At 36.8% G+C, this 26937-nt stretch overlaps 2 protein-coding genes across 5 annotated transcripts in view; one reads left to right on the top strand and one right to left on the bottom strand.

Annotated features, from left to right (window-relative positions):
* LOC111156865 (small glutamine rich tetratricopeptide repeat containing beta) overlaps positions 1–24464 on the top strand; it is a 43872-nt gene extending 19408 nt beyond the window's left edge. The window contains exons 5-11 of the mRNA XM_022517970.1: positions 794–893; positions 13241–13345; positions 17265–17403; positions 17508–17570; positions 20626–20663; positions 20895–20978; positions 22282–24464. Of these exons, the coding sequence (XP_022373678.1) occupies positions 794–893; positions 13241–13345; positions 17265–17403; positions 17508–17570; positions 20626–20663; positions 20895–20978; positions 22282–22393 (641 nt within the window). The 3' untranslated portion in view covers positions 22394–24464. The remainder of the gene's footprint in view (positions 1–793; positions 894–13240; positions 13346–17264; positions 17404–17507; positions 17571–20625; positions 20664–20894; positions 20979–22281) is intronic.
* Positions 24465–24845: 381 nt separating this feature from the next.
* Positions 24846–26937, bottom strand: part of LOC111156863 (trafficking protein particle complex 13) — a 39801-nt gene continuing 37709 nt past the window's right edge. For all 4 annotated transcript variants that reach the window (XM_022517966.1, XM_022517967.1, XM_022517968.1 and 1 more), the window contains one exon: positions 24846–26935. In XM_022517966.1, coding sequence (XP_022373674.1) covers positions 26828–26935 — 108 coding nt within the window. In that variant the 3' untranslated portion in view covers positions 24846–26827. The remainder of the gene's footprint in view (positions 26936–26937) is intronic.

The following is a 26937-nucleotide window of genomic DNA, read 5'->3' as shown; positions in this document are numbered from 1 at the left end:
TACCCACACAGCAGAGTTCTGAGGGCTTGACTGTTTAGCAGGTGTGTGTTTTGACAGGGAGGACTGGAAGAGGGATCCAGATTGAGATGATGATTGAGAAGGGTGTTGTATCTGGAATGGGGTGGGCAGCTCTAAAAAGAAGAGAGATGAAGATAAGGAAGGTAAGAAGAGATTAGATTTCACCTAGATGTTCATAATTATTGCATTAACTCACGGAAGCCTAGATTTCATAAGGTATGCAAACATTAATTGTTTTACGACTTTGCATTGTTAGGATCATTCAAACACACTGATGACTGAGGAGTATGAACTGTATAGTACAATATAACTTTTATCTCTTAGTGCCATTGAAAAAACATGTTGAGGGGGCGTCTGTTGGCTCAGTTGGTAGAACATACCGCTTTTTTTTTTTTTTAAGATTTTATTTATTTGATTGAGATAGAGAGAGAGTTATCACAAGTAGGCAGAGAGGCAGGCAGAGAGAGAATGGGAAGCAGGCTCCCCGCTGAGTAGAGATGCAGGGGCTCAATCCCAGGAACCTGAGATCATAACCTGGCTGAAGGCAGAGGCTTAACGCACTGAGTCACCCAGGTGCCCCAGACATGTGGCTCTTGATCTTGGGAGCCTGAGTTTTCAAGTCCCACATCGTGGGTAGAGTTTACTTAAAAAATAAAAACAAGAAAAATCATCTTGTTGACCTTCATATTATTGTAGTTTCTGTGATTCAGATTTGTCTTTCAGACTTTCTATTTTTTGTGTATATTGTAGTTACTGTACATACTGATTATTTCAGGCAATAACCACATGAAAGAGGAAAATTATGCTGCCGCCGTGGATTGTTACACACAGGCAATAGATCTGGATCCAAATAATGCGGTTTATTATTGCAACAGGTAAACTAGCACTATTGTGGCAGGCTTGAAGTTCTTAAACTGTCATTTACATTAATAGCTCTGAAGGAGAACTGTAAAGTTCATTTTGAAAATTTTGAAAGTTCAGAAATGTATAAAGAAGGAAAAATAAAACCTCATAAAATTACCACTTAGAGCTAATCACTGTTACTCACCTTTGGCATATTTTGTTTAATGTGAGTATAATCAATTTCCAATTCATTGGTATTCAGTAGCCATGTCATAAACATGTCCTTAATTTGTTGAAACTCTTCATAAACACTATATAAATGTATATAAATCAATCTATTTTTACCTCTTCATTTTTTTCATATTTCCAGTACCTATCATTGTGGCTGGCAAAAAGCACTCTTTTTTTTTATATAAATGGATAAGTGTACCTTAATTTATTTTATTTTATTATTATTTTTTTAATGTACCTTAATTTTACATAAATGCTGACCTACTGGACAACTTTGAGGTTGTTCATTTTTCTTCAGTGTGATGAAGCTGTAGTGAACAACTTTATTGCTCAAATTATTTCCTGAAATTTAGGTATTCTGGACTTTGGATTTTATCCTTGGACCTGCTTTCATTTGGTTTAAGAGGAACTGGTTAAAAAAATATTGTTGATGCTAATTGCAAATTTGTTCAGATTTCTTTGAAAAATTTTGCAAGCTGATTTCCTTCCCTAGGAGTGTATAAGTGTATATGTTTTTGCCATATCCTTTTCAGCACTAAGTACCTGAGTTATCGTTTATTGTTGTTAATTTAATATTACTTTTATTTTAATAGTAATTGTTTGAATTTATATTTACTTACTGGTGAGGTTGGACATTTTTCAGATGTTGGGCATTTGTGGGTTTTTTTCTTTAAATTCTCTTTGTACCTGTGCCAGGCTTTAGCCTGTTTGACCTCATAGTTCTTTTTTCCCTTTTCTGCCCTTTTTGACAGAGGGTCTGACCTTTATAGGTTGCATTTCCCAGGCTCCTTTGTCACCTCGGTGTTGTCTGGGTTCAGCCACAGAAGGTACTGGCAGGAGATTGGAGGGTAGAGGAGGAGAGAAGTTGGGGTATTCCTTCCCCTCTTTTTACAACAGGGTGTTTATCTAGCAGGGGCTGCTTCCCATTCTTATCTCCAGACCCCACCCAACACACCTGCTATGGGTCCAGCTTTTGGCAGGTGATGTTGGGTTTTGGACTCTGCACTTTGTCCTCTGTCTTAGGGATGGTAATGGCTTCCTCTTGTTCCTCATCTCTGGGTTGCTGCACAACGATGCCTATTGGCATCTCAGCTCTTCTGTTAACTATGTAGTGAATTCCCTGAGCTAAATTAATCTGTTTTATATGTTAAAGTTCCAATAGTACTTCTGCAGTGATAGAAATGTTCTGTTTCTGCCTTCTTCAATACAGTAACCACTAGCCAGAGTAGCTTTTGACCATTTGCAGTGTAGCTAGTGCAATTGAGAAAGTAAATTTTTAGTGTTTAATCAATTGAAGAGCAATTTAAATTAATTGAATTGCAATAGCCACATGTAGCTTGTGGCTGCTGTCCTGTATGGCATAGCTGTATATTAAAGATATAATCCATTTGTCCTAATTGCACAGCTTTTTGTTTACCTTTTGATGTTTTTATATGTAAAACTTTTAAGTATTGGTGTAAGCAAGTTTGTTTTTCCTTTCTTTTGAATATTCTTCTGATGCTTTTAATCTTAAAGCTCTCCCCATTTGTGGACTTGACAAAAACTTTTCTTATTTTTCCTTCACATTTATTTATTTATTTAAAAGATTTTATTTATTTATTTATTTATTTATTTGACAGAGAGAGAGAGAGAGAGAGAGACAGTGAGAGAGGGAACACAAGCAGGAGCAGGTGGGAGAGAGAGAAGCAGGTATCCCTCTGAGCAGGGAGCCCGATGCAGGGCTCTATCCCAGGACCCTGGGACTGTCACCGGACCTGAAGGCAGACACCTAATGACTGAGCCACCCAGGTGGCCCTTTCCCTTCACATTTAAATTTTCTCATTGCAAGTGTGTTCTGGTGAATGTTATCTGGAACTTTTCATGACAGAATATAAAAATTGCCTTATATAGTAAGTTCTTAAATTTGGGAGAGATTATCTTTCATTGAGTTACCATATCATGTTTATGGTATTCATACCCTTGTGAGGTCATCCCTTCTCCCTTGCCTTTTCTTTTCTTTTTTTTTTTTTTTTTTAAAGATTTTATTTATTTATTTGATAGAGACCACAAGTAGTCAGAGAGGCAGGCAGAGAGAGGAGGAAGCAGGCTCCCCGCCGAGCAGAGAGCCCGACGCGGGGCTCGATCCCAGGACCCTGGGATCGTGACCTGAGCCGAAGGCAGAGGCCCTAACCCACTGAGCCACCCAGGCGCCCCTTCTTTTCTTTTTTTAAAAATTATTTTGTATTAATATATAATGTATTACTTGTACCCCTTGGTACAGGTCTGTCAATCATCAGTCTTAGACAATTCACAGCACTCATCATCTGCACATACCCTCCCCAATGTCCATGACTCAGCCACCCTCTCCCCCGCCTTTTCTTTAGAAAAATCTTCCTTGTGTTGACACTGAATTTGTTTTCCCAAAACCCCTGTAGCTAATCTCAGTTGACAGTTCTTATTTTTATTCTTGAGGGCAATTACAGAATGATCCTTCTTTTTCATAATAGTACCTTACACTTTGAAGTTTGTTACCCTGTTCACTTGAGTTCTTTTCTCCACATTATATGTTCGCAGCTTCTTCAGTTACACCTCGGATAATACAGTTTTATGTTCTGCACTTTTGCTCTAAATTTGTTCAAGTTTACCTGTATGTGTAGTTCCCAGGAATTTACATGGAATTTCTGGAATTTGTGTAACCACAACAGTCTCATAGGGCTCTCATTTAACCTACTTCTAGATAACATAGTTATATATTTGCATTTTGTAGCATTATTTATTAAATTCATATTTTGCTTTTGGCTTATTAAAGTGTCTCTGTTTCACACATTCTCTTTATTTTGTCATTCAATCGTATTTTCATTTGATAAATTCTTGCCAAACACCTGCTGTGTACCAGTGCTGTCACTGGAGGTATAGTTGGTTTTCTGTACTCAAATGCAGAATCTTTTATTTTATCCCTATAGACTTTTATCTTGTTATAGACTCTTATATGTATGACCCTTAGTCTTTTTGGATAATTTGTAAAGTAATGTATTTGCTTTTGCTCCTAGTTTCATGTCATCCATAAACTTAAGAATGCCATATATTATATTATGTCAGTTACGAAGTCAACTAAGAGAGAAATCACAGGGAAGTGGTTAAGAGCAGGGGTTCTGACCCAGACTCTTTTGAATTCTGATTTCTGGCTCTGACACTTACTAAGTATGTGACCTTGAGCAAATTACCTAACATATGCATGCCTTAGTTTCCCCATTAGCAAAATATGGATAATAGTATCTACCCCATAGGACTTTTGTAGAGATTAAATAGTTAATACATATGAAGTACTAGGAAGCTGTCTAGTAAAGAGTGTTTTACACAACAGTATTATTATTGTGTAATAATACTATATAATTGTATGTTATAATTATATATCATTAATTATATACTATATTAACTAAATGTTATTTATTATATCATTAATTCTGTTATATATTTAATATTATCATTATTATTTATACAATCTGAGGTTTTTTGCTTTGATCAGAATTTGAAGAAAGACCCAAATTTATTGGAGTCCAAATATGTTGTCAGTTGTCTTTCTCTGTCTTTCTCTGATTTACTAGTCTGGTAGTAGGCCTGTTAAAATAAGAAAGGAAATGATGTTAGACAGGAGTTGCTCTGAATGGATCTATGTCATTTATCTTCTTTTTTTGGGTAGGGAGAAGGTCCTCTTAAATTTTTTGAAAGACTTTGAACTTGAAAGAAGTTTACAGTAAATACTTTTATATCCAGCCACACCAAGATTTTTGCCTTTAATATTTTACTACATTTGCTGTGTCACATGTTTTTTTACCGATTTGTACACCCTCTGTTCATTAGTCTGTCTTATTTTTGATGCATTTCAAGGTAAATTGCACCCATCAGTACACTGTCCCCCTAAATACTTCATCATGCATGTCATTAATAGAGTTCTGTATTTTGCATTTTTTTCCTTTGAGGTAAAATATACAAGTCATAACATACACAAATCTTAACTGCACTTTGCCTGAGTTTTGACAAATGCATACAGTTGTGTAACACAAAACCCCCATCAAGCTACTGAAAATTATGCATGCCCCTTCAGAGTCAGTTGCCTAAAACACCAGAGGCAGCCACTGTTCTGTTTTGTTTTATTTACCTACTACAGATTAGATTTGTTTTTTTGAGAGTTCCACATAAAAGAAATTGTACCATATATACTTTTAGGTGTGTGACTGTTTTTGCTTAGGTTGATGGTTTTGAGATTCATTGTGTTGTTGCTTGTCTTATTGGTTCTTGTTTTTAATTGCTCAGGCATCCTCTACTGTTGGCATGTACACAGTTCACTGAGATGTTTTCCTATTTATGGTCATCTGAGTGCTTTTGGTGTTTTGTTTGTTTTGTATTTTGTCCAGAATTTGTAGTTATTATTTGTGGAAGATCCTTATGGATCCGAAAGGAGGTTAGTTGTCCATACTAGAAATCTACATTTCCTTTACCAAAAAATCCCTTTATTAATGTGTCCTAATAATCTAGCCCAGAAAAATTAAAAACCCATATACTTTGTGCAAAATGAACTTTGCAAGCTGTGTGTTTTATTGTCTGTCATCAGATGACAGAGATATGTTTTAATTTATATGTTTTAATTTAATTTATGTTTTAATTTAACATGAAAATTTTTAATTTAACATGAAATATTTGAAAAAAAAATTAATAGTGTCACTAAATGTTATGAACAGATATAGATGTTATCAGAAAATTGCTTGTTTATAGACCACAGTAAGCCATACACTTTTAACTGTGAATATGGTAAATTGGAGCCTAAATAAATCATTTACTTCAAATGAGATTAGGGTTCATGAATAGTCTTATGTTTACTAGTACTGGATTAAAAGAGATTCTTGTGCTTGCTTTTCATGTAGCTGTCATTAAGTTGAAATCAATAATCATGCTCATCTTTTTCATTTAAATAGTAATTTTTTCCCCTGAGGAGTTCAGTAATAGAGCAAGCAATTTAGTATTAAATAATTAGAAAACTTTATTTGTATATTTAATACAAATATTGACAAAAGGTTAAAAAAATTTTAGACCCCAGTAAAGTTGTAGATATCTCAATAGTTTTGCCAGCTACTTCTTGCATTTTTCTTAGCCAGCTGGCTGCCAAGAATTAGAAGCCCGGAATAGTAGATCTAAATATTTCTTTGGATATTCATTTTCACAGTTTTATGCCTATTCAAAATATTGTTCATATATTAAACTTGCTAGCATGAACTGTAGCTTTCTTTTTATAGAAGTGACTTTCTTATATGTTAGAAAATAATCACTTGGCATATTTCTTAACCATGAGACTTTCTCGTCTAGTTTATCTTCTGTTTTAGCTTTTAGGATCCTAAGGATGCTTTAGGTTCCACTTAGGTACCAGGAGAACCTGAGTCCCTTCTTGAAAACCCATTATTTATTTTTGCTTTTTTTCTCTACTCCCAGCACTCACTGATCATGATATATAACATTTATGTCAGTTTATCATATGTTGTGCCTTATTTTATTTTCACACTTGTTTTATTTCTTCAGAAGAAAGGCAGAGATTGAAGCTTGTATATTTTTGTATCTCTTATAGTACCTAGCACGGTTCCTCATAGAACTTCAGCCAATTTTTGTTGGATGCATGGAGGACTATAGAAGAACTGTAAGAAATTTCCAGTGATATTGAAGCGACGACACTCACTTTAACACTTGTATACATAAAACAACAAATGATTGAATACAGGTCTAAAACATTTCCAAGTACTTTATAATATGAAATGATATTTTATATTAAGCTAGCAAACTTTCTGTGTCTTCTATCCCTAAATGGTACTCTTACTTCTTTTGTACAACCTCATTGCTGAGGTTTACCCGTAAACGTCTATTTCTGGAGTGGATGGATGGTTGAATGACTGAGACAATAAATGGAATTAAAGGTGTATAGGAGAGAGTCAGAGCATGATGGAGATAATTTGTCCAGAGGCCTCTCAGGTGATGAGGAATTGGAGATGGATCTAGATTTTATGGACAGGTAGAACTTAGATGGAGGATGGGGGAAGGTATTTTAAGTTGGAGAACATAGTTTAAAAGGCATGATTAGGGATGTTAGTAACAATGTGAGCTCTGAGAAAGACTGAAACAGAGACCACACTGTTTTTCCCTTTGTTTTCCTCCACCTCCATAAACAGTATGTAGTTGTTAGGCTCACTTGGATTTGAACTTGGTTCGTGGAATTTGGAGTTTGAATTTCAGGTCAGCTGTGTATTAGCTCCGTGATCTTGGGCAGCCGCTTAACCTTTCGAGCTTCAGTTTCTTCACCTGTAAAATAGAGATAATACTAACCAGGTCATAGGGTAATTGTGAGGAGTGATAATATATATAAAGCACCTAGCATAGTTCTAGGCTTTCAATATTTGTTTCTTTCAAAAACAGTGTAATTACCAGTTATAGAAATGGGTTTTTGCTCTAACTTATTTATGCATGACCTATGGTATGGGAGATGTAAGTTATCCGTGATTTTTCTTTCTGCCTTGTCTTCTATAAAAATAAAACACAGGTTATATTCATGCTCTTGTTCTAACAGGATAAAGAAGGCGAGGGTGTCAGAAAACATGGTGACTCTGACTGTATTGTTCTATTGGAATTTCATTAGTTATGCCCTGATAACCAGACAGCAGGGGCAGAGAGAGAGGCCACATTGATATTCAGTTCAGACACTGACGTGTTTGGCTTCATCTCACAGAAGATTTTAATATAGCCCAAATTCTCTTCCCTTTCCAGGCCTTAGAAGTTCAGGTGCCTGCTCTATTTTGAAAGATCCTAGCTTGCAGTTTGTGATCTAAAGCTAAAGCTATCGGGCACCTGGGTGGCTCAGTCAGCTAAGCGTCTGAGGTTGGCTCAGGTCATGATCCCAGGGTCCTGGGATCCAGCCCCGCATCGGGCTCCCTGATCAGTGGGGGGCCTGCTTCTCCCTTTCCCTGCTGCTCCCCCTGCTTATGTGCTCTCTCTCTCTCTCTCTCTCTCTCTGTCAAATAAATAAATACATAAATAAAATCTTAAAAAAAAAAAAGAAGCTAAAACTATCAAGAATGAAACATAGTCATCCTCTTCCCTTCTGCCCCCTCTTTCTGGGTCTGATTCTCCCTGCCTTATTCCTTTTCTTTTTATCAGTATCTGAAGTGAGAGTCAGGGTGTCTTCTGCTCAGTTTACCTTTTCGGTATATCTCCCAACAGCTCATTCGTTCCCTCCTCCATTTCTATCACTACTCCTTTAGTCCAGGTTCTTAAGTTTTGCTAAACTAGTGCTACAGTAACTTGGTTTGGTTTCCACTGTCCACTTGCACTCCCTACTCCAGTCTTCTGACAAAAGGGTCTTTCTAAAATGTGCAATTAATCATCTAATTTTTGCTTTCTTCTTGCTAGACCCAAATACCTATATGATCATATTTAAACTCCTCAGCATGATGCATAAGATCTTTTATAATTATGCATTTAAAAAATATTTGGCTGTTTTTGTTAGCCATTCATTTTTAAAAATAGATTATTTATTTGAGAAAGAGAGAGAGAGAAGACACGAGTGGGGGAAGGGTTGAAGGATGGGGAAAAGCAGGCTCCTCGCTGAGCAGGATTCCTGATGTGTGGTGATTGCAGGATCCTGGGATCATGACCTGAACCAAAGACAGACACTTAATCGACTGAGCTACCCAGGCATCCCATCATTTTCCTTTTTAAAATTTCATTATTTTCACTGTTCTTCCTACTCCATTGTTCTTTCTATTCTATGCATATGGAATGTGAAATTTGCTGACATGCTGACATGTTGAGACGCCTCTCCATGCTTTTATGTGCGCTGCCTAGAATGCTTTCTACCTTATTTAACTGGTCAGCGGCCAGCCATCCTTCAAGACCCTGCTAGTGTTGCTTTTGGAAAGATTTTCTAAATTTTTTTTCTTCCCAATCTCCTGTCCATGCTCTGCACACTTCTCCACCATGTCCTATGGAATGGTGCTGTCCAGATGGTAGGTCCTAGCCACATGCGGCTGGTCAAACGTAAGTTAAACTTAATAAAATAAAAAATTCCATCCCTCAGTTGCACTACCATATTACACGCACTGTTTAGCCACATGTGGGCAAGGGGCTACTGTATTGGATAGCACAAAAAAAGAAGTTACTTATCACAGAAAAGTCTATTAGCTCCTGCAGGGTTAACTATACTTTTCTCATGTTGCCTCTCCCTTTGATGCTTTGTTGATACTTCTTTTGATTCCACTGTTGCACTTATACTATTATTTATTTACATGTGTTTTTCTCTATTAGTGAAAGATTGGAGAGCAGAGATATAGCCTCTTCATCTATGTGTCTTTGGCTTGGATTTCAGGGTTTAGCATATTATAGTTTTCAACAAAAGTTTGAGTTGAATTGATGTAGTGAATTTTAGAAGGGAATTGCCTCCACTTGAAAGACTTCTAATACTGAAACAGTTGTATGTCAGCATGTTTTATAAATATATACATAGATATGTATTATAAATAATATAGTAAGTTTATTATATAATATATATTTAGGAAAATAAATTTAAAGCTATTTAAAAAGCATTTCAACTTACTGAAAGAGTAATACATGAACATCTTTATATGCTTATTATAGAGTCGAAAATAGCTAACATTTGCCATGTTTACTTCCTCTTTCTTTCTCTCTTTCTGTCTCTGTGGGGGTGTGTGAGTATGTGTATTAAGTTTTCTTGCTGGTCCTAAATCCTTCAGTTATATCTCCTAAGAATGAGAATATATTCTGCCTAATTATCATGCCATTCACCTGTAGGAAAATTAGTGTTAATATTGACATTTCTTCATTTGTCCCTAGAATACCTTCAATAACTCTGTCTTTGACCCAGAAGCCAATCAGTGTTTGTGTATTGCATTTTGAGATGTTACTTTTGTCTCTTAATCCAGAATATATTACTGGTTCTTTATTTTTATTTTTTTATGAAATAGACATTTTTGAAGAGTTCAGACCAGTGATTTTATAGCATGTGCCATAATCTGGCTTTGTGTAATTGCTTCCTCATTATAATTTTAGGTTAAAGTGTGGTATGAAGCCCACATAAATAATTTTGTGTGCCATTTATTACATTATAGCAGGAGGCACATAATTTCTAACTGTCCATTAGTGATGATTCTAAGTTTGATATCTTAGGGTGGTGGCCGTCATATCTATTATTCCTTTCATAATTAAAATTAAACCTTATCTGTAGGGCCAGATCATGTGAATATCCCATTCCCCAGCAATCTTTTACTCAATGTTTTACCATCTGTTTATGATCTTTCTTGGAATCATTAAAACACTGATGGTTACAAAATGGTGATTATCTGATTTTATCATTTCTTTTACATGTATTTTCTCACATATTTCTGTAAAGAAGAGCTTTCTTTCTACTCCTCTCTTTTCCACTTTCCTCCTCCTTCCGTCTATCCCAACTTTCTTGAGTATCATCATGGACTAATGAATTTTTAAAATCGCTATTAAATATGTTATAATTGCCATAATTTTATTTTTGGCACTTTAACTTATCCCATATTTGGCCAGTGGGAGCCCCTTTAAACTGGCTATGGTGTCCTTTTATATAACTTTGTTTTAAACATTTTCTTGCTTCCTGAGACAACAAGGTATTCCACATTTGCCTTGTACATTCTTTGCCCTAGACCTGAGCTCAGCTATTTCTACAAGTAGCCCCTATTCCTGTTAGTGGAAAATAGTATTTAGAAACCAAGTTCTGGTCACAAGACGTGATCATTGCTACTGAAGTGTTATTGCTTCTTCAGTGAACAGAGCTAGGGAATATAACTTTTGAAGAATCTTTGGTTTATACAGATACATTCAATTTGCATCCCATTGTCACAGAAATCTCCCTGACCTTTCCCCATTTTATGTGGATTTCTTTTCTTCTGCAGTGAAAATCCTGCTTTCAAACAGCACCAGTATATTTAATTAGGTCTACCCTTCAATATTCTTCAGTTGATAGTACAATACTAATATTATACCTCTAGCAAGCCTACTAAGTAAACTTCACAGTTTCTTTTCTCCTTAGAGTCCATCTGATTTAAGATATATACTTAGAATACTACTTGAAAGTTACTTGATTTCTTTTTGATCTATAGTTAGCATCATTTTTCTGTTTGACTCAGTTGCAAGGTTTGCTTTTTCATCCTTTTTGAAGTCTTATTCCCATTTTTATCCCATCTACCCCATGCCCACCCATCCTCTATGAGAGTGAGAATTTTCATATAAGTTTGATTTCTGAACCATGTAAATATTTTCCATAAAAGTAAACAAACAGGATGGTCAGTAATAATGACTCTGTCCTCAACTATGCTTTTTGCTTCATGTCTGATATTTGTGTTCCTACATCAACTATTTTTGCTTGGTTTTCAATTGGCCTGATTTTCTTTTTCTATCCCTTTCTTTAACCTGTGTGTGATTATGTTCTGGTGAAATGTATACAATTTGAGAAACTGATTTTTATCTAGGTTACTTTGTAGGTGCTTTTATGCTTGAATTGTTTTTCTGCAATGATATTCTTTGGTTCCCTCTGTCTTCCCTGCTCTTTTTTTTTTTTTTTTTTTTTGCCTTCTATGGTATTGATTGAGTTATTTTTACTTCATTTTTTTCTTTCTAATTATTTGGAAGTGATACATTCTAAGTGCCTTCTTTTAATGGTCATTTTTTAAAAAGGATTTTATTTATTCATTTGACAGAAATCACAAGTAGGCAGAGAAGCAGGCAGAGAGAGAGGGGGAAGCAGGCTCCCCGCTGAGCAGAGAGTCCGATGTGGAGCCTGATCCCTGGGGCCTGATCCCAGGACCCTGATACCATGACCTGAGCCGAAGGTAGAGGCTTAACCCACTGAGCCACCCAGCCACCCTTAATGGTCATTTTTAATGTCCATCCTTCTCATGCTGGTTAGTTTGTGTTGAATGTTCAATCAAATAAACCCATTGCTCTTTTTCATATGAACTACCAAATCAGGTTTGTTGAATTCTGGACTTAACACTTAAATTTTTTTTTTCACTGAAAGGAGACTATATGTTTATTTATTTTTTTAAATTTTATAATCTTAATTTGAAAAGAGATTCTCAGTCATCCTATATGAAGAAAAATTGAGAGAAACTGGAGTGACCACCACCTTTCCTTCATAGCCTGCCATTACCCTCCCCCTACACCCCTCCCAGGAACCTATGCACTGTTGAGGCCAGGAATATTATTTTGATTACTGCTCTCTCCATTATGCCTAGAAAAGCATCTGTGCATTAGCTAGACCTCAATAGATATATTAGTTGAATGAATAAATAGAAATATTTAGTCTGCAGAAGAGTGAATGGGGCAGTAGTGGGAGTGGGATGGAGGGCAGGAGACATGGTGGAATGTTTTAGTTTGAAGAGCTTGCATCTAGGATAATCATTCTGCTTGTTTAGTACGGCCCTGAGGGTTGAAGTGAGCATGACAGCAGGAAAGCAGAGGGCTTAATCTACTATCAGGACTGTCTGAAGGAATAGGAAGGAGCTTCATTATACCATCAGCCCCTGGAATCAAGTTATTCCAGGAGAGTTCTATTAGAGGTAACTGGAAAAGTTTCAATAGTCCTTAATTGCTCTGAGATTCTGTGATAGTGGATGGAATGCATTGCCATCCTTCATTTGCAGCCAGATTTAGGTACACAGGTAGGTTAAAGTTTCATCTTAGACTTGCCCGATGATGACCTTAACCCTACTAGTAAAGTGATCATCTAAGAGCATAACACTGGGTAGCCATCATTTCTGCATGCTTCCCTAGTAATCCCACATGTCCTGGAGCTTTCATTTTTTGGTTTGGGCAAATCAGAAAAGCAATAAGTAGATAGACTGCTTGTGTGATTCGCTTATTTGTCTTTTCTCTAGCAAAACAGTGAAAGGCAGTCTGCATATTTTCTCTGTATTTTACTTTTGAATTATCTTTTTGTTTGATTATAGAGTTATCTTAGTTTGATTTAGATACTTACTGGCAGTGATATACAAATTGGGACAAAGAAAATGTAGTTTTATAGTACTTAACAATCTAAATTAGTGTCCTGTGGTCTGCTTCTAATAAAAATCTCTTCTCTTTCTCTTAGGGCTGCTGCTCAGAGTAAATTAGGTCACTACACGGATGCAATAAAGGACTGTGAGAAAGCAATAGCAATTGATTCAAAATACAGCAAGGCCTATGGGAGAATGGGGTAAGCTCAGGCAAAATGTTCAAAGTGGTACTAGGGAGTATCAGACTTGCTGGTAATGGTTTGTTTTTCAGTTTCCTGCTTAAATTCTGCAAGGAAGATCAATATACCATTGAAGAGAGGAAATGACTGCAACTTCTTTGAGTTGGGATGTATGATGAATATATGTATGATGCATGGTTGGTTGTTGGGGAAAATCATACAACTGTGTTGAGTAGACTTACTTCATATTCAGGGCCACAAATCTCAAACAAGCACTCAGTATTTTGACGGACAATCCTACTATACTTCCTTCTACTTTCACCTTACCACACTCTTCCCACCTTCTCTTCTCTCTTCAGATTTCCACCACACACTCCATGGTGACTCTCAGTCCATGCCTGCCTTGCATTTAATTGAGAAAATAGATGCATTTAGAAGAAAAGTAACTCCTCTTCTTGCTTCTGAATGAACCAATCCACCTGCCTTTGTACCCTCAAAGACTGCCTTTTGTTCCTGTTCAGATGGAAGGGTTCTTTTCTCAGACTTGCCTTCACTCATGCCTTACATCTCGTCTCTTTGTACCTTCTCCAGGACTTTATGCTTGGAATCCTCTCCTTCATCTTCTGCAACACCAGATTGCCTACCTCCAAAAGTGACAGTGACTCCATGCAGAAAGTTCATAGGAAATCACCCATTGGAACTATCCTTTTCCCAGCGAGGCCATTTCCCAGCTCTTCCTTCTCTGAATGGCTCCCTTGGCTACCTGTGTTTGCTGTCTCATCTCCCTCAGGTCTCATTTGCTCTCCACTTACTCTGATAGGGCCTTCATCTCTGTCACTCTACTGACAGCCGTGTTCACAGTCCCCAGTTGACTGTATTTTGCCAGGGCCAGTGTTCACATGTGTATCCTTAATCTGCCCCATGTTTTAGTATTTGGCATGATTAACTTTTTTTTCTTTTAAAGTTTCTTTATTTATTTAAGTAATTTCTGTACTACCCAACGTCATAGCTCTTCCAACTGAGTTGCCCAGATGCCCTGGCACAATTAACTTATTTTTGAAATACTTTATTCTCTCCACTTCTGTGACATCACACTTCCTGGTTCTCCTTCTACTTCATTGGATGCTCTTTCCCAGTCTCCCTTGCTAGTTATTCCTTCTCTACCACTTCTAAATAATGGTTAATTTCAGGGCTCTCTCCTCTGATGCTGCCATTTTTCTGTTCTCTCTTGTGATTGCATCCTGTCCCATGCTTTTAAATTCCATCCATAGTCAGTACTCATTATTCATGGATTCTGTATTTAGGAATTTGCATACATGCTGAAATTTTTTTGTAATCCCCAAATCAGTAATCACTGTGCTTTTGTGGTCATTCACAGAAGAGTAAAAAATTTGAGTCACCTGTCAGCAGAGGTCTGGTGAGATGGTACTCTGCCTTTTTGTTTTAGCTTTCATGCTATCAATGAGTGTCATTTTCAGTCTTTCTAGGGCTGTATTTTTTTTCTTTTTGCATTTGCATGCCTTTTGTGATTGATTTCCCTGTTTACAGTGGCCCCCAAAATGTAGGCTGAAGTGTTGTCTAGTGTTCCTAATCACAAGAAGGCTACAGTGTGCCTTATGAAGAAAACATAATTTTTGATCAGAAATGAGTTGTGCTGTTGGCTATTGGCTAATGAATCATTAATATATAATTTATATATATATATTATGCATATAATATATATAATTAATAATATATATTAAATAAGGTTTTTTTAAAAAGAAACACATAATATAGATTATGTTTTGATCTGTTCATGAAAATGTTGTGATCAAAAGCTCACAGGAACACAGTCCTCTATTCCCTCGAGGAACAGTTGTTCAGTATTTGCTAATTTATTGTTTGTTATATTCCTTATAGAATATAACTACTGTTGTTAACTAGTTTCAACTGTATATGAAGATGCAGCTCTTAAATTACATGTCTGAACTCCATACTCATATATTCAACTGCTTTTCATGTTTGATGTTTGATAGGCATTTAAAGCTTCCCCTGAGGCAAATAATACATTATATGTTAATCTAAAAAAAAAAGGGGGAAAAAAAGCTTAATATGCCCCCCAAAGAACTTTTGTTCCCTTCTTAAATCTTTCCCATCTCAGTAAATGGTACCATCATTCACCTCCCAGTACCAAAAGGTCAGAAGCCTAGGAGTCATCCTTCATTCTTATGCCTGGCACAACTAATCTATCAGCAAGTCCTGTCAATTCTGGTTTCCATATATATCTTGAACTCAAGCAGTGAATGTGGTCTTGTTTCTAAACCTAGTTCAAATTACTGTCTCTTACCGAGATTACTACTGTAGCTTCATAACTGGTCCCCCTGCTGCCATTCTGCCCATACCCATGGTGATCATCTTCAGAAAAGCCAGAGTGATTATTCTTTCTTTTCTTCTTCTTTTTTTTTAAGAGATGGGGAGAGAGAGGCAGAGGAGAAGGGAGAAGGGGCAGAGGGAGAGAGAATCTTAAGCTCTGCACCCAGCACAGAGCCTAACATGGGGCCCAATCTCACAACCCTGAGATCATGACCTGAGCCAAAATCAAGAGTCAGAGGTTTAACCACAGTGCCCTCAGAGTGAATGTTCTAATGCATAAATCAGATCTGTCACTCCATTGCAACCACAATAAAATCCAGACTCCAAACCATGGTCTTACATGATCTGGCATCTCATTATTCCCTGACATCATCTTTCCACACTTTATTTTCTGTGCTCTCTCCTTATCAGCTTTTGTCTTGTTCCTTAAGTATACCAAACACATCATTCTCAGGGCCGTTGTGTTTACCATGTCTTCTTTTCAGAATGCTCTTCCTTTGATTTTTCATGTAACTGCTTTCTACTCATCACTCAGGTCTTTTCACTGTGGCTGTCTTTGAGCAGCTCCCCCTTTCCTTAATATTATGATTTTATTTGTGTGTTTATTACTTATCTTTCCAGGTAGGATGGAATTTTCTTAATCTCAAGGACTTTCATCTTTCTCATTGTGAACTATAAAATAGTATCTGGTATGAAGTAGGGTTTCAGTAAATACCTACTGATTGTTGATCCATTGAGGACTCCAAACAAAGATCTTTCATTGTTGACGAGAAGAAAGTGAATTAGGTTCTGAGAATTTTTCTGTGGTTAGACACTGTGTTCTGTCTTGATCAGACATCTGGGCTCTAAGTCATCCAAGAAAGAAGTGGAGTAATTTGTTAAAAACAAGTCTATACTATAAACAACCTCAATACTGTCTACCCATATATGCCAATATCGTATTAGTTCTTAAGTAATTTTCTGATAAATTCTAACTAGGTAGAGAATAACAAAATAATGAACTTTTTGATCTGTGCCTGGGATAAAAATGCATTGGGTTGTAAAGATGCTAATTTTATCTACTTCACAGCTAACATGTCTTCTTTACAAGTCCATTGATAATCCATCGCCCATTTTTATTTTTTATTTTTTTTAATGGCAAGTTGATATTTATTGTGGCTCAGTGCCTTTGTTAGGAAGACGGAAGAAAGTGGGACATTCAGAGTCCTTAAAATGGTTTTAGCATCATGGAGTTATAGTGGCCACAGGTTGTTAGCTCACATCTTTGTGGATCTTTATCATTCATAAGGCAATTACTTCACATATGAGGCTTACAATTGGAAGGGTAGGTAAGTTTCATTTCTTAGCATTAAATTCATGACTATATAGGATGGCCAAAGTTGTCAGCAAGCAGAAAGGAGAGAGTCCAGACTTACAGAATCTTGGAATTAGAAGGAATTTTCGTGATATTTGCCTGAATCCTAGTACAGTGAATCAAGTAAGCGTAGTCTGGATTCAAATTGAATACCAAGATAGATGTTTGACTATTGGTGATGTCCTGATATTCTTTAATCATATATCTTCTATTCTCATGTTTTCTTCTTTTCAGATTGGCCCTCACTGCCATAAATAAATTTGAAGAAGCAGTTACAAGTTATCAAAAGGCATTAGATCTTGACCCTGAGAATGATTCTTATAAGTCAAATCTGAAAATAGCAGAACAGAAGTTAAGAGAGGTATCTAGTCCTGTAAGTTATTAATGGCAGATGAGGGAAATATTTTCTGTCATTCTCAATTTGTTATAATCAAATTATAGTGGTTGGAATAATTCTCAGCTATAATTGTTTTACAGACAGGAACTGGATTGAGCTTTGACATGGCTAGCTTAATAAATAATCCAGCCTTCATTAGTATGGTGAGTATATTTCCTTTTCTTCTCTCTGGCTCTGTTTTCCATAGAGCTTTATGGTTCCCAAACTTTTAGAAATAAATACTGGAGCTTTTGTGGTGATGGTGGTGGTAGAGTGGGGACACAATGTTCTGGCTCAGGTTTTTAACCTTTGTATCTCTTTGTGAAAAAGACATGGAGAGACTTCAGGAAGCTCACAGATTCCCTGAAAATGTATAAAAAATTTTGTATACATGTGCACGTATGTATTTTTCTATGGAGAACTGTATTTTTCATCCAGTTGGCAAAGGGGTCTGCATATCTACAAAAGGTTAAAAACAACTCTTTTCCATGAAAGTAGCCCTAGGAAGATCTTTAATAATTGAAGTCTGAGTAGTTTGTCATGGTACCCTAAGCTCTCCTCTCATGGTCTGCTTACTTTCGATCCTGAGTTTATTTGAACTTTTAGTAGAATCCTCAGATATATGTATTTTGTCCTTCAAAACAACAAAATGACTCATGGATCTTTTTAAAAACACACCTGCTCTGGTCCAGTTTTTGGAAACTCTGATTTAGTGGCTCGGGATGTTACCCAGGCATATAAACCTCCTTGAGTGATTATTTCTGGTTGAGAACCATTTGTTCCACCACATGCCATGCCCTTGGAAGGCAGCAGTACCACCTGAATTCCTCTTTGGTTCTTAAAAAAAAATGTGTCACGCATCCATGGAATCATTGAATTGAAATGCACAGATGGCTTACTCTCAGTGAGATAAAGAAGTCTTTTAAACAATTATTAGGTCTGTAGCAATTAGCTGTTTACAACTGGTAGTTGAGATCTTTGTAGACAGTAGGTAATTTTTGAATCACTCACTCTAAATGAGGTGTTGGGAAAGCCACCACTTGCTTTTAATTATCAGAGAGATGATTATTTGGCTGACTTGCACATAATTCACTATTCTCATGTCTCAGGATTGAGCCCATCACACTTAAGTTGGTTTTATCTACATGCCAGCAATTATAGGTCTCTTCATAGGTTTTGTGACATTTTTAGCATTGTTACCCATTTCTAGGCCTCAGGTTATGCTATTGTAGTAGAATGTGAAAATCGATTTTTTTTTTTTTTAGTTTCAGATTTGTCTTAGCCCTCAAGATGTTATGTACCAAAGTGAAGTGTTGCAGAAGGCGGCAGTTAAAAACATACTGTGCGACTTGTGAAGAGAGTGAGTTCGATAGACAGTAAGAGGATTTTTGGAGAAAGCTATTGGAGTTACAGAGCATTTTTCCATGTATGAGGGAATGAAGGGGGCCTGCCCTCCTCTGAAGCCCACAGAGAGGGCTTTTCTGGCCCACTCAGAGAGCTTTCTAGATGGCCCTCAGTAGGCTGGTGTCTGACCTGCTGGCTATAGAAGCCTGTGTGGTTTAGCAAATAACTATACTGATGGCAGTGGAGTGGAGGGGTGTTTTCTGTGGACCAAGGTGAGCACACGTGCTCAGAAGATAGTCCATTGTGATCTGCCCGGAAAGGCCTCTTGGAAGGTGACAGGACTGTAACAGAGTCTCTAGAGGAGGACTACAAAGAACCTGGGACTAAAGGGAAAGTCATAGTGTCCATCCAGAGTAAGTTACTCTTCTCAGAGGATAGATGAGAAATACCCAGAGGGGTGGGGGTGGGAGATGTTTCTGAAGGACCTTAGAGCCCCAAGAGAGATCCCAAGTAGTTGTAAACAATCTGTACATCCAAAGAGCACCATTGCAAAACCACTGAGATAGTACCAGTCATCAACTTTCCTGTACCCCTGACTCCCAGGACTCTTGTGCAGCCTGCTGGCGGAAGAGGCACAGAAGCACTGTGGTGAAAAAGAGCAGGCAGTTGTGCCTCTGTCCTCTAGTGCGACTGGCCCATGCAAAGTAGGCCCAGGCCGGGGAGGGGAAACGCTTTGCCTATAAATGAAGTGTTATGTATATGGTTATTACAGTGAATAAGATGTGTAGTACTGAACCAGAGGTCATTTTCTAACTTAAAGCGACTAGAGGGGGGCACCTGGGTAGCTCAGTTGGTTGGGCATCAGCCTTCGGCTCAGGTCATGATTCCGGGGTCCTGGGATCGAATCTGAGGTTGGGCTCCCTGCTTAGTGGGGAGTCTAATTTTCCCTCTGCCTCTGTCCCTCCACTCATCCTCTCACTTTCTCAAATAAATTAAAAAAAAAAAAAAAAAAGGCAACTAGAGGACTGTTTACTTAAAAGCGACCAGAAGAGTCCTAGGATCTGCTCTGTATTTCCTCTAGGTCCTAGAATCTAGAAGAGGATGAACTGCTTTTACAGAATCAGATTGAAAGGGCTGTGAAACAAAAGGCTTTCTATTTATAGCTCATAAATCCTGCCTTTTCTGTGTAATGTCCACAGTACTTGTGTGTTGGTGCAGAGGCACTAATCCCAACCAAGACTTGAGAAAAGCTAATGAATTGTTTGCAAGTAAGTCAGACCGTTCTCTTTATGGCAATGAAAGCAAGTGAAGGCTTTTTCCAACACCTCATGTAGGGTCAGTAAATCAAAATTACTGTCTACAAAAGATTTAGATTAAATGTTACATGAACATTTAAGGCAAAACAAAAACAAAAACCAAAAACTGATACGCTTTCAAAACAAAGTTTTACAAGTGACCAGAGCTGAACCAACTGAGCCACCCAGGCATCCCATTTGCGATGTATTTTCAATGCCATTTTTTCCTAGTACTTTCTCTTTTTTTACATTCATTCATTTTGTTTAAAAGTACACTAAAACTAGGGGCGCCTGGGTGGCTCAGTTGGTTAAGCGTCCAACTGTTGGTTTTGGCTCTGGTCATGATCTCAGGGTCATGAGACAGAGCCCTGTGTCCAGCACAGAGCCTGCTTGGGATTCTACCCTCACCCCTCCACTTCATGCACATGTGTTCTCTCTCAAAAAAAAGTACACTAAAACTCTTAACAATGTTAAAATATACATGGTTTAGCTTTCATTCCTGGTTTGTTTTTTTAAATCTTGGTTAAAGATCCTTAAATATTAACTGCCTTTAATGGGAGATGCCATTTTTCAATTCCAGGCAGCAAGTTTAATGCAGAATCCTCAAGTCCAGCAGCTGTAAGTATATTTTCCCTCCCAGCTGCCAGGTTCCTAATTTGAGCACATCAGTTCCAAAGTGATAAGTGGTAAATGGTAGATAAATGCCAGCCAATTAGAACTTGGAGCCATTCACATTTGGCCTGACTTCCTACACAGTGCGAGTATATTTAACTTATTTCTCCTTAGCCAGTATCCTACTTGTTAAAGAATATATGCTCATTCCAGTGATGTATCTCTTGCCTATTCTAGAATGTCAGGAATGATGACAAATGCTATTGGGGGACCTGCTGCTGGAGTTGGGGGACTAACTGACCTGTCTAGCCTCATCCAAGCGTAAGTGTTACTTAAATAGAAATAGTAAAAAAAAATTGATAGCTTGTCTCTAAAGTGAAGGGACCAGGGCTTTCTTGAAAAAATTTTTTCTTTGACTATTAGTTATCAGTGGCTTCATTGTTACTCAATTTAAAGAAGTTCATAACTTGGAATTTTCAGACTAAAGGGCAGGAATTCAGAAGATCTGTACCCATGAAAAAGTTTTCCAGCAGATTTGAATAGCTACTCAGGATGTAGATGAAAGTCAAATATCTGCTTAAAGTATGTACTAATTTAGGTATATTCATATATTTAAAGATGGTGTATTCCATATATTAATGTCCCGACAATTTAGGAGACTATTTTATTTGAACTTTTTCAATGCATGTCATCACCAGAGGAACTCTTTGATCTTCTCATGACTTGAGCACACTACCTTCACTTCCACTCACATTGCTTAAGATTCTCTTCTTTTTTTTTTTTTTTTTTTTAAAGATTTTATTTATTTATTTGACAGAGAGAGATCACAAGCAGGCAGAGAGGCAGGCAGAGAGAGAGAGGAGGAAGCAGGCTCCCTGCTGAGCAGAGAGCCCGATGCGGGGCTCGATCCCAGGACCCTGAGATCATGACCTGAGCCGAAGGCAGCGGCTTAACCCACTGAGCCACCCAGGCGCCCCAAGATTCTCTTCTTTTTGAATTGATTTTTGCATCTGTGTGTCACGTTGCCCCTGGAAATTTTACATGAAGACACAAGGATCATTTGCTTTTTTGTGATCGCAACCATGTAACCCCGCTTACAAGATTGCATTTTTACAGTGATCTTTACGTGGCACGATTATAGTGATATGTAACTCTTGAAGATTATATACTCAGGAATTTGTATTAAGGTTCTTTGCCTTTGTAAAAATCATTTATGTTAGGTAACATATATGTAACCAAAATGGATGTGACACCTATCATATGGTGATATATAATATATATATATAATATAATATCATATTATATTTGAGTGCCTGCAATGAAAGCATGTACTATTCAGCCCTTTGGTTGTTTATGGTTAAGCATTAGAGGGACTGGATTTCACCCTGATTTCAGGAAGTCACTTTTTAGCATGGTTGTTTTGTTTCTTATCAAGAACACTGAACTGTAATAATGCTATATGGAGGTACTGGTAGCTGGAAGATACTAAAATCAGGAGCCTTAGATTGGTTTTTAGAGAAAAAGTTCCCTTTGAGTAACACCCATATCCTCTGCGGTTCTGTCTGCATGGGTATGATATGACTGCAAGTTCCCTAATTCATACCACTTTGCTTCTTTACTCCAGGGGACAGCAGTTTGCTCAGCAGATACAGCAACAGAATCCTGAACTCATAGAGCAACTTAGAAATCATATCCGGAGCAGATCATTCAGCAGCAGTACTGAAGAACATTCGTGACTTGACCAGGGACCCTGGCCCAGAGCACAAATGATTATGACTCTTAAGTGTTTGCTATAGATAGTGGCCAAAACAAAGACACCTAAAGAATCAATATGTCTAGATGATAGGTTTGTCATAAATAGACTGAACATAACATGACTCCTTTGTAAACAAATGAGCAGTAGCCCTGTGGAGTGCCAGTATAGTACTGGACAGGGTTCCATTTTCAAATCTTCATCATCATATTTGTATATTAGACCTAATAGCAGAGTATATTTATTGAACAGTAGGGCTGTTTATTGGTGAGCTTTCCAGCTCCAGATTCCCATAAGCAAACCCTTTTGAGTTTGATGGAGATGACCAAGAGGAAAGGTTTCTCATGCTGGTTTATAAATATCCTGGCCACTGAATAGCATGTCTGGAGAAAAGAAATTTGTTGTCTAGGCTTCATTTTGATAGTGCGGTCAGTACTAAATATAGATCACAGGGGCCAGTACTATCTTTAATGCTGCTTGTTCTGAAGGGCAACACGGAATACTAAGAGCTGGTGGAAAGCAGCATTTGGTGCAAGGGTTGTTTTGAAAAGAAAAATAGATGCTGTGAATGTACAGAGAGTGAAGGTAGGATGTTCAGGTTTTCTGCATAGTTCTTAACTAATCTTGCCTGCAGTTTGGTCTTGATAACATTAGCATGGCCAATTACTCTAAGTACATAATAAAATACATTTAGAAATCCTTAATGGTACTGTTTAGGTCCTTTGTATAACTGTTCAATTTAACTTGCACAATTTCCCCAGTGGTGACTTTACCATGGAAACTCTCAAATATATTTACATTTAAATAAGCCAGTGGTTTGACCCTCAAGGATTTTCTAAGTGGCATTTAATTATGTGCATATAAATACTGATTTTTAAAAAACTCATTAATTATTTGATGGATTATAAAAACTTCTATCACTAACATTGCTTGTTCATGTAAACCTTTGCTGTAATTTGGCTTGGCATGTTGCTTTTATGCTTAATCTTAATTTGATGCAATGTAAACATTAATAGGGGACTTAAATATTTCACTGAAATCAGAATTCATAGTAGTTAAGAAATGTGGCATTAAGTATTAATGGCATGGCTTTAACTACAGCGATGGTAAGACCATTCTAACTGGAATTTCTTTTGTTAATTATGGAATTGGTAAAATTGGGTGAACACATAACAATTTCACAAGTGTGAGAGATAACTGAAAAAGTAATATAAAATTAAGTCAGTAATACTCATGATGATGAGGGCCTTACTATAACTATTCTCCTCAGAAGACCTGGTATCTAGAAGTTTAAATACCAACTTTTCCTTTCTTTCCCCTTGTGAGTTTAGAATAATGGTTCTGTAATTTCACTGTAAGAATTCATTAAAAACAAAGTTTCAGAGCCATACTTTCAATTTTTATTTAATAGGTCCTGTAGTAAGGCCTAGGAATCACCATTTTAAATAGCATACCAGGTGGTTGTGATGTACGTCCAAGGACTCTAATTTAGAGCAAAAGTAGGGTAGAGGTATCACCTCAGACCAGCAAATATCTGAATGCCTGCGTTCAGGTTACAAAGATGACCCATATAAATCCATAGTTCTGCCCAGAGAAGAGCAGTACTTAAAATTTTAGATCCTCTGAATTAAATCTCCTGAATTCCATCTAACCAACTTAATTTTTCATAAATTCAGGTCCTAGTGTTCAAGTGTTAAACAGAATGAAGTACTAACTCTTCACATGAAAGTTAGGACTGTTCTGGGGAAAAAAAAGGTGAAAGGGCGAAAGGTGATCCACAATTAAAAATTAGCTACTCCTGGGGCACCTGGCTGGCTCAGTAGGTAGAGCATGTGACTCTTGAGTTCAGGCTCTACGCTGGGCATACAGCTTGCTTAGCAACAACAACAAAAATTAGCTACTCTTATCCAGTAGTAAGAGAAAGTTTCTAGCAAAACTATCTTGAGTGTGTTAAAATGCTCTTAGACCAATAAAATTGGTAAGCCTATAGATGACTGACTAGGAAAATAGAGAAAATACAAATCAACAGTACCAGAAGTAAAAGAGGGGATATCACTACAGCCTTTCAGACTTTAAAGGGATAATCAGAAAATAGAGTGACCAACTCTAGGTCCATATACTGAACAACTTACATGAAACAGATGAATTCACTGTAAGATAAAGATTAGCAAAGCTCAGGGAAGAAACAGGTATCCTCCAGAAAAGCAAGTTACAGGCCAAGATGATTTCAATGGTAAATTCTACTGAATACTTAGAGAAATACTATCAAATCTACACTCTCTCTTCAAAAACAGAAGAAGAGGTAACACTTTGCAACTCATTTTATTCAGCTATTTACTCTGATACCAAAATCAGACAAAGGCATTATAAGAAAAAACACTTTAAAACAATGTCTTGATTTGCTAATATCTATAATTGCGGTAAGCCATTCTTTTTACGAAGCACTGGTGTATTCCTTCCATTTCAACTTTCTAGTTTGTTTCTTGGTTTATATACCACTTATAACAAATTCACTTGAGGTATCTGTCCACTGATCTGGATTTCCATTCTATTCAAGCCAGTTTTGTTCTTCAAATACCTTCCTCACTTTGGAATCACTGCACTGCTAATTATTTCAAGGAAGTTTTGTGCAGATGGATTGTGCTAGCTACTCTTAAAATTATAAGGGATGCCCCAAATACTTTCCTGGCTTATCCGGAACAGGACATTAAAGTAAATCTTTATATACATTCTACTTAGGAATGAGTGGCTTCTGTTAACCACACTTCATTGTAATAGCTATAGCTGTTATGATGCTATGTAAAACTTTAAAGGTCCCTTTTATACAAATGATATTTTCATTTAATGTACCAAACTGTTTAGCTAATTTTTATAATATGGTTTCGACAGATCCCAAGATGACATTATCTAACCTTTAGTTAGAGAATGGACAGTGTCTATCATAAAAAGAGACTTTAACCATTATATGTTACTTTTAAAAATCTGGAACAATGAAACAGAAGGTTCAGTCATGAGAAGATGCTTAAAAAACATTAAAAATACACAGTGCAGTGGATATAAAGTCTTATCATTTAATCAATCTTACTCATTCTGGAAGAAAGAAAGATTTCGGCTTTATACTGCTTGCACTTTATTTTGCACAGATAGTTCATTATTAGTGCAATTTAAGGGGCAGATCTCATTCTGAATATAGCTTTACTCTGGACCAAATAATTTGTCATGGCAATAAATAATTATGCATTTAAGAAAAACCAATTTTTGTATTTGACTTAATGACTCTAACATTTAAGCAATAATATTTACATCCTTGAATTTCAACTTACGAAAATAAGTTTTTATTTAACAGCATAAGCTTTCTGTTTCCTTACAAAATACTGAAACTTACTATAGTCATGTTGCAAACTTGTTTATAATCTTAACTTTCTGTTTTGTTCCTGGAATAAGTAAATCACTGTGATTACATACAGAGACAGTTTTGTAGTATTAATACATGATTTAGAGTTCAAAATCCAATAGCAGAAGGTGGAAATCCTTTAAATATGCCTTATGAAAATAAGTGGCTTATTTTTCAATGTGAAAAAAACCCAGGACTTTTTGGCTTAGAATTAGGAAATTATCAGGATTCTTGGTTAAAAGTTAACAGAGTAATCAACAATCCAAGAAATTAAACCCATTCTGATCTGCTGTTAGTAACTGAAATTTAGATGTGTGTTTATATGTAACCACAAGCACAGGTACGAACAAACAGAATAACTGACAACTAAGCAGAACTCATACTGTGTTAGCAACATAAGGGTACATGAGGACTACTCTAGTTGTCTGAAGCTTTTTCTGCTGACTGAAGAGTTAGGAAAAAAACTGGGGCTAATTGAAAAATTTTAAATGAAGTATTATAAGAATCTGAAGTTCTAAACAATTGTATCTTTTAGATCAAGGTCAGCAAACTATGGCCTAGGCCCAATGGCCAGTTGCCTGTTTCTGTAACACTGCTTGTTCTTTTTGCCTACTGGCTGCTGTCCCACTACAATAGCAGAATTTTTTCAACAGCAGCCACATCTCCTGTGAAGACAAATATTTAGTATCTGGACCTTTACATAAAATGTTTGCTAACCCCCATTCCAGATAGTTGCTAGGGACAAACAGCCTCAAATAGAGAACTTCAGGAAAACGAAGTCCAATGGTTATCTAGAAATGGAATATGCTGAGTGGAGAAAATGTACAAATGTCCATTCAGAATATAACTCACAAGATAAAATCAGTAGATGGTTCTTTTCAAAACAAATATTTAATATTTTAACTTTGTCAGGAAAGAAATTTAAATAATAGGTACTTATTTTTGTTGTAGACTTGATCATTTCACAAAGGTGACAAAAAAAAAAACAGTTCTGTGAAATTCAATGAAAAGCACTGGAAATCTTCAGCTCTCCACTTTAATGGCCGAAGACACCACACAGACCTGTGCGATGTCATCATATTCATATGTTCTCTTTAAGAACGTGTCTGTTAATCTTAAGCCGGAGACACTCT

Source organism: Enhydra lutris, unplaced genomic scaffold (assembly GCF_002288905.1).
Source record: "Enhydra lutris kenyoni isolate GAN:26980312 unplaced genomic scaffold, ASM228890v2 scaffoldscaffold50, whole genome shotgun sequence".
Classification (NCBI taxonomy): Eukaryota; Metazoa; Chordata; class Mammalia; order Carnivora; family Mustelidae; genus Enhydra; species Enhydra lutris.
The sequence above is the reverse complement of the archived record's forward strand: the minus strand, read 5'-3'. Positions and strand labels throughout refer to the sequence as shown.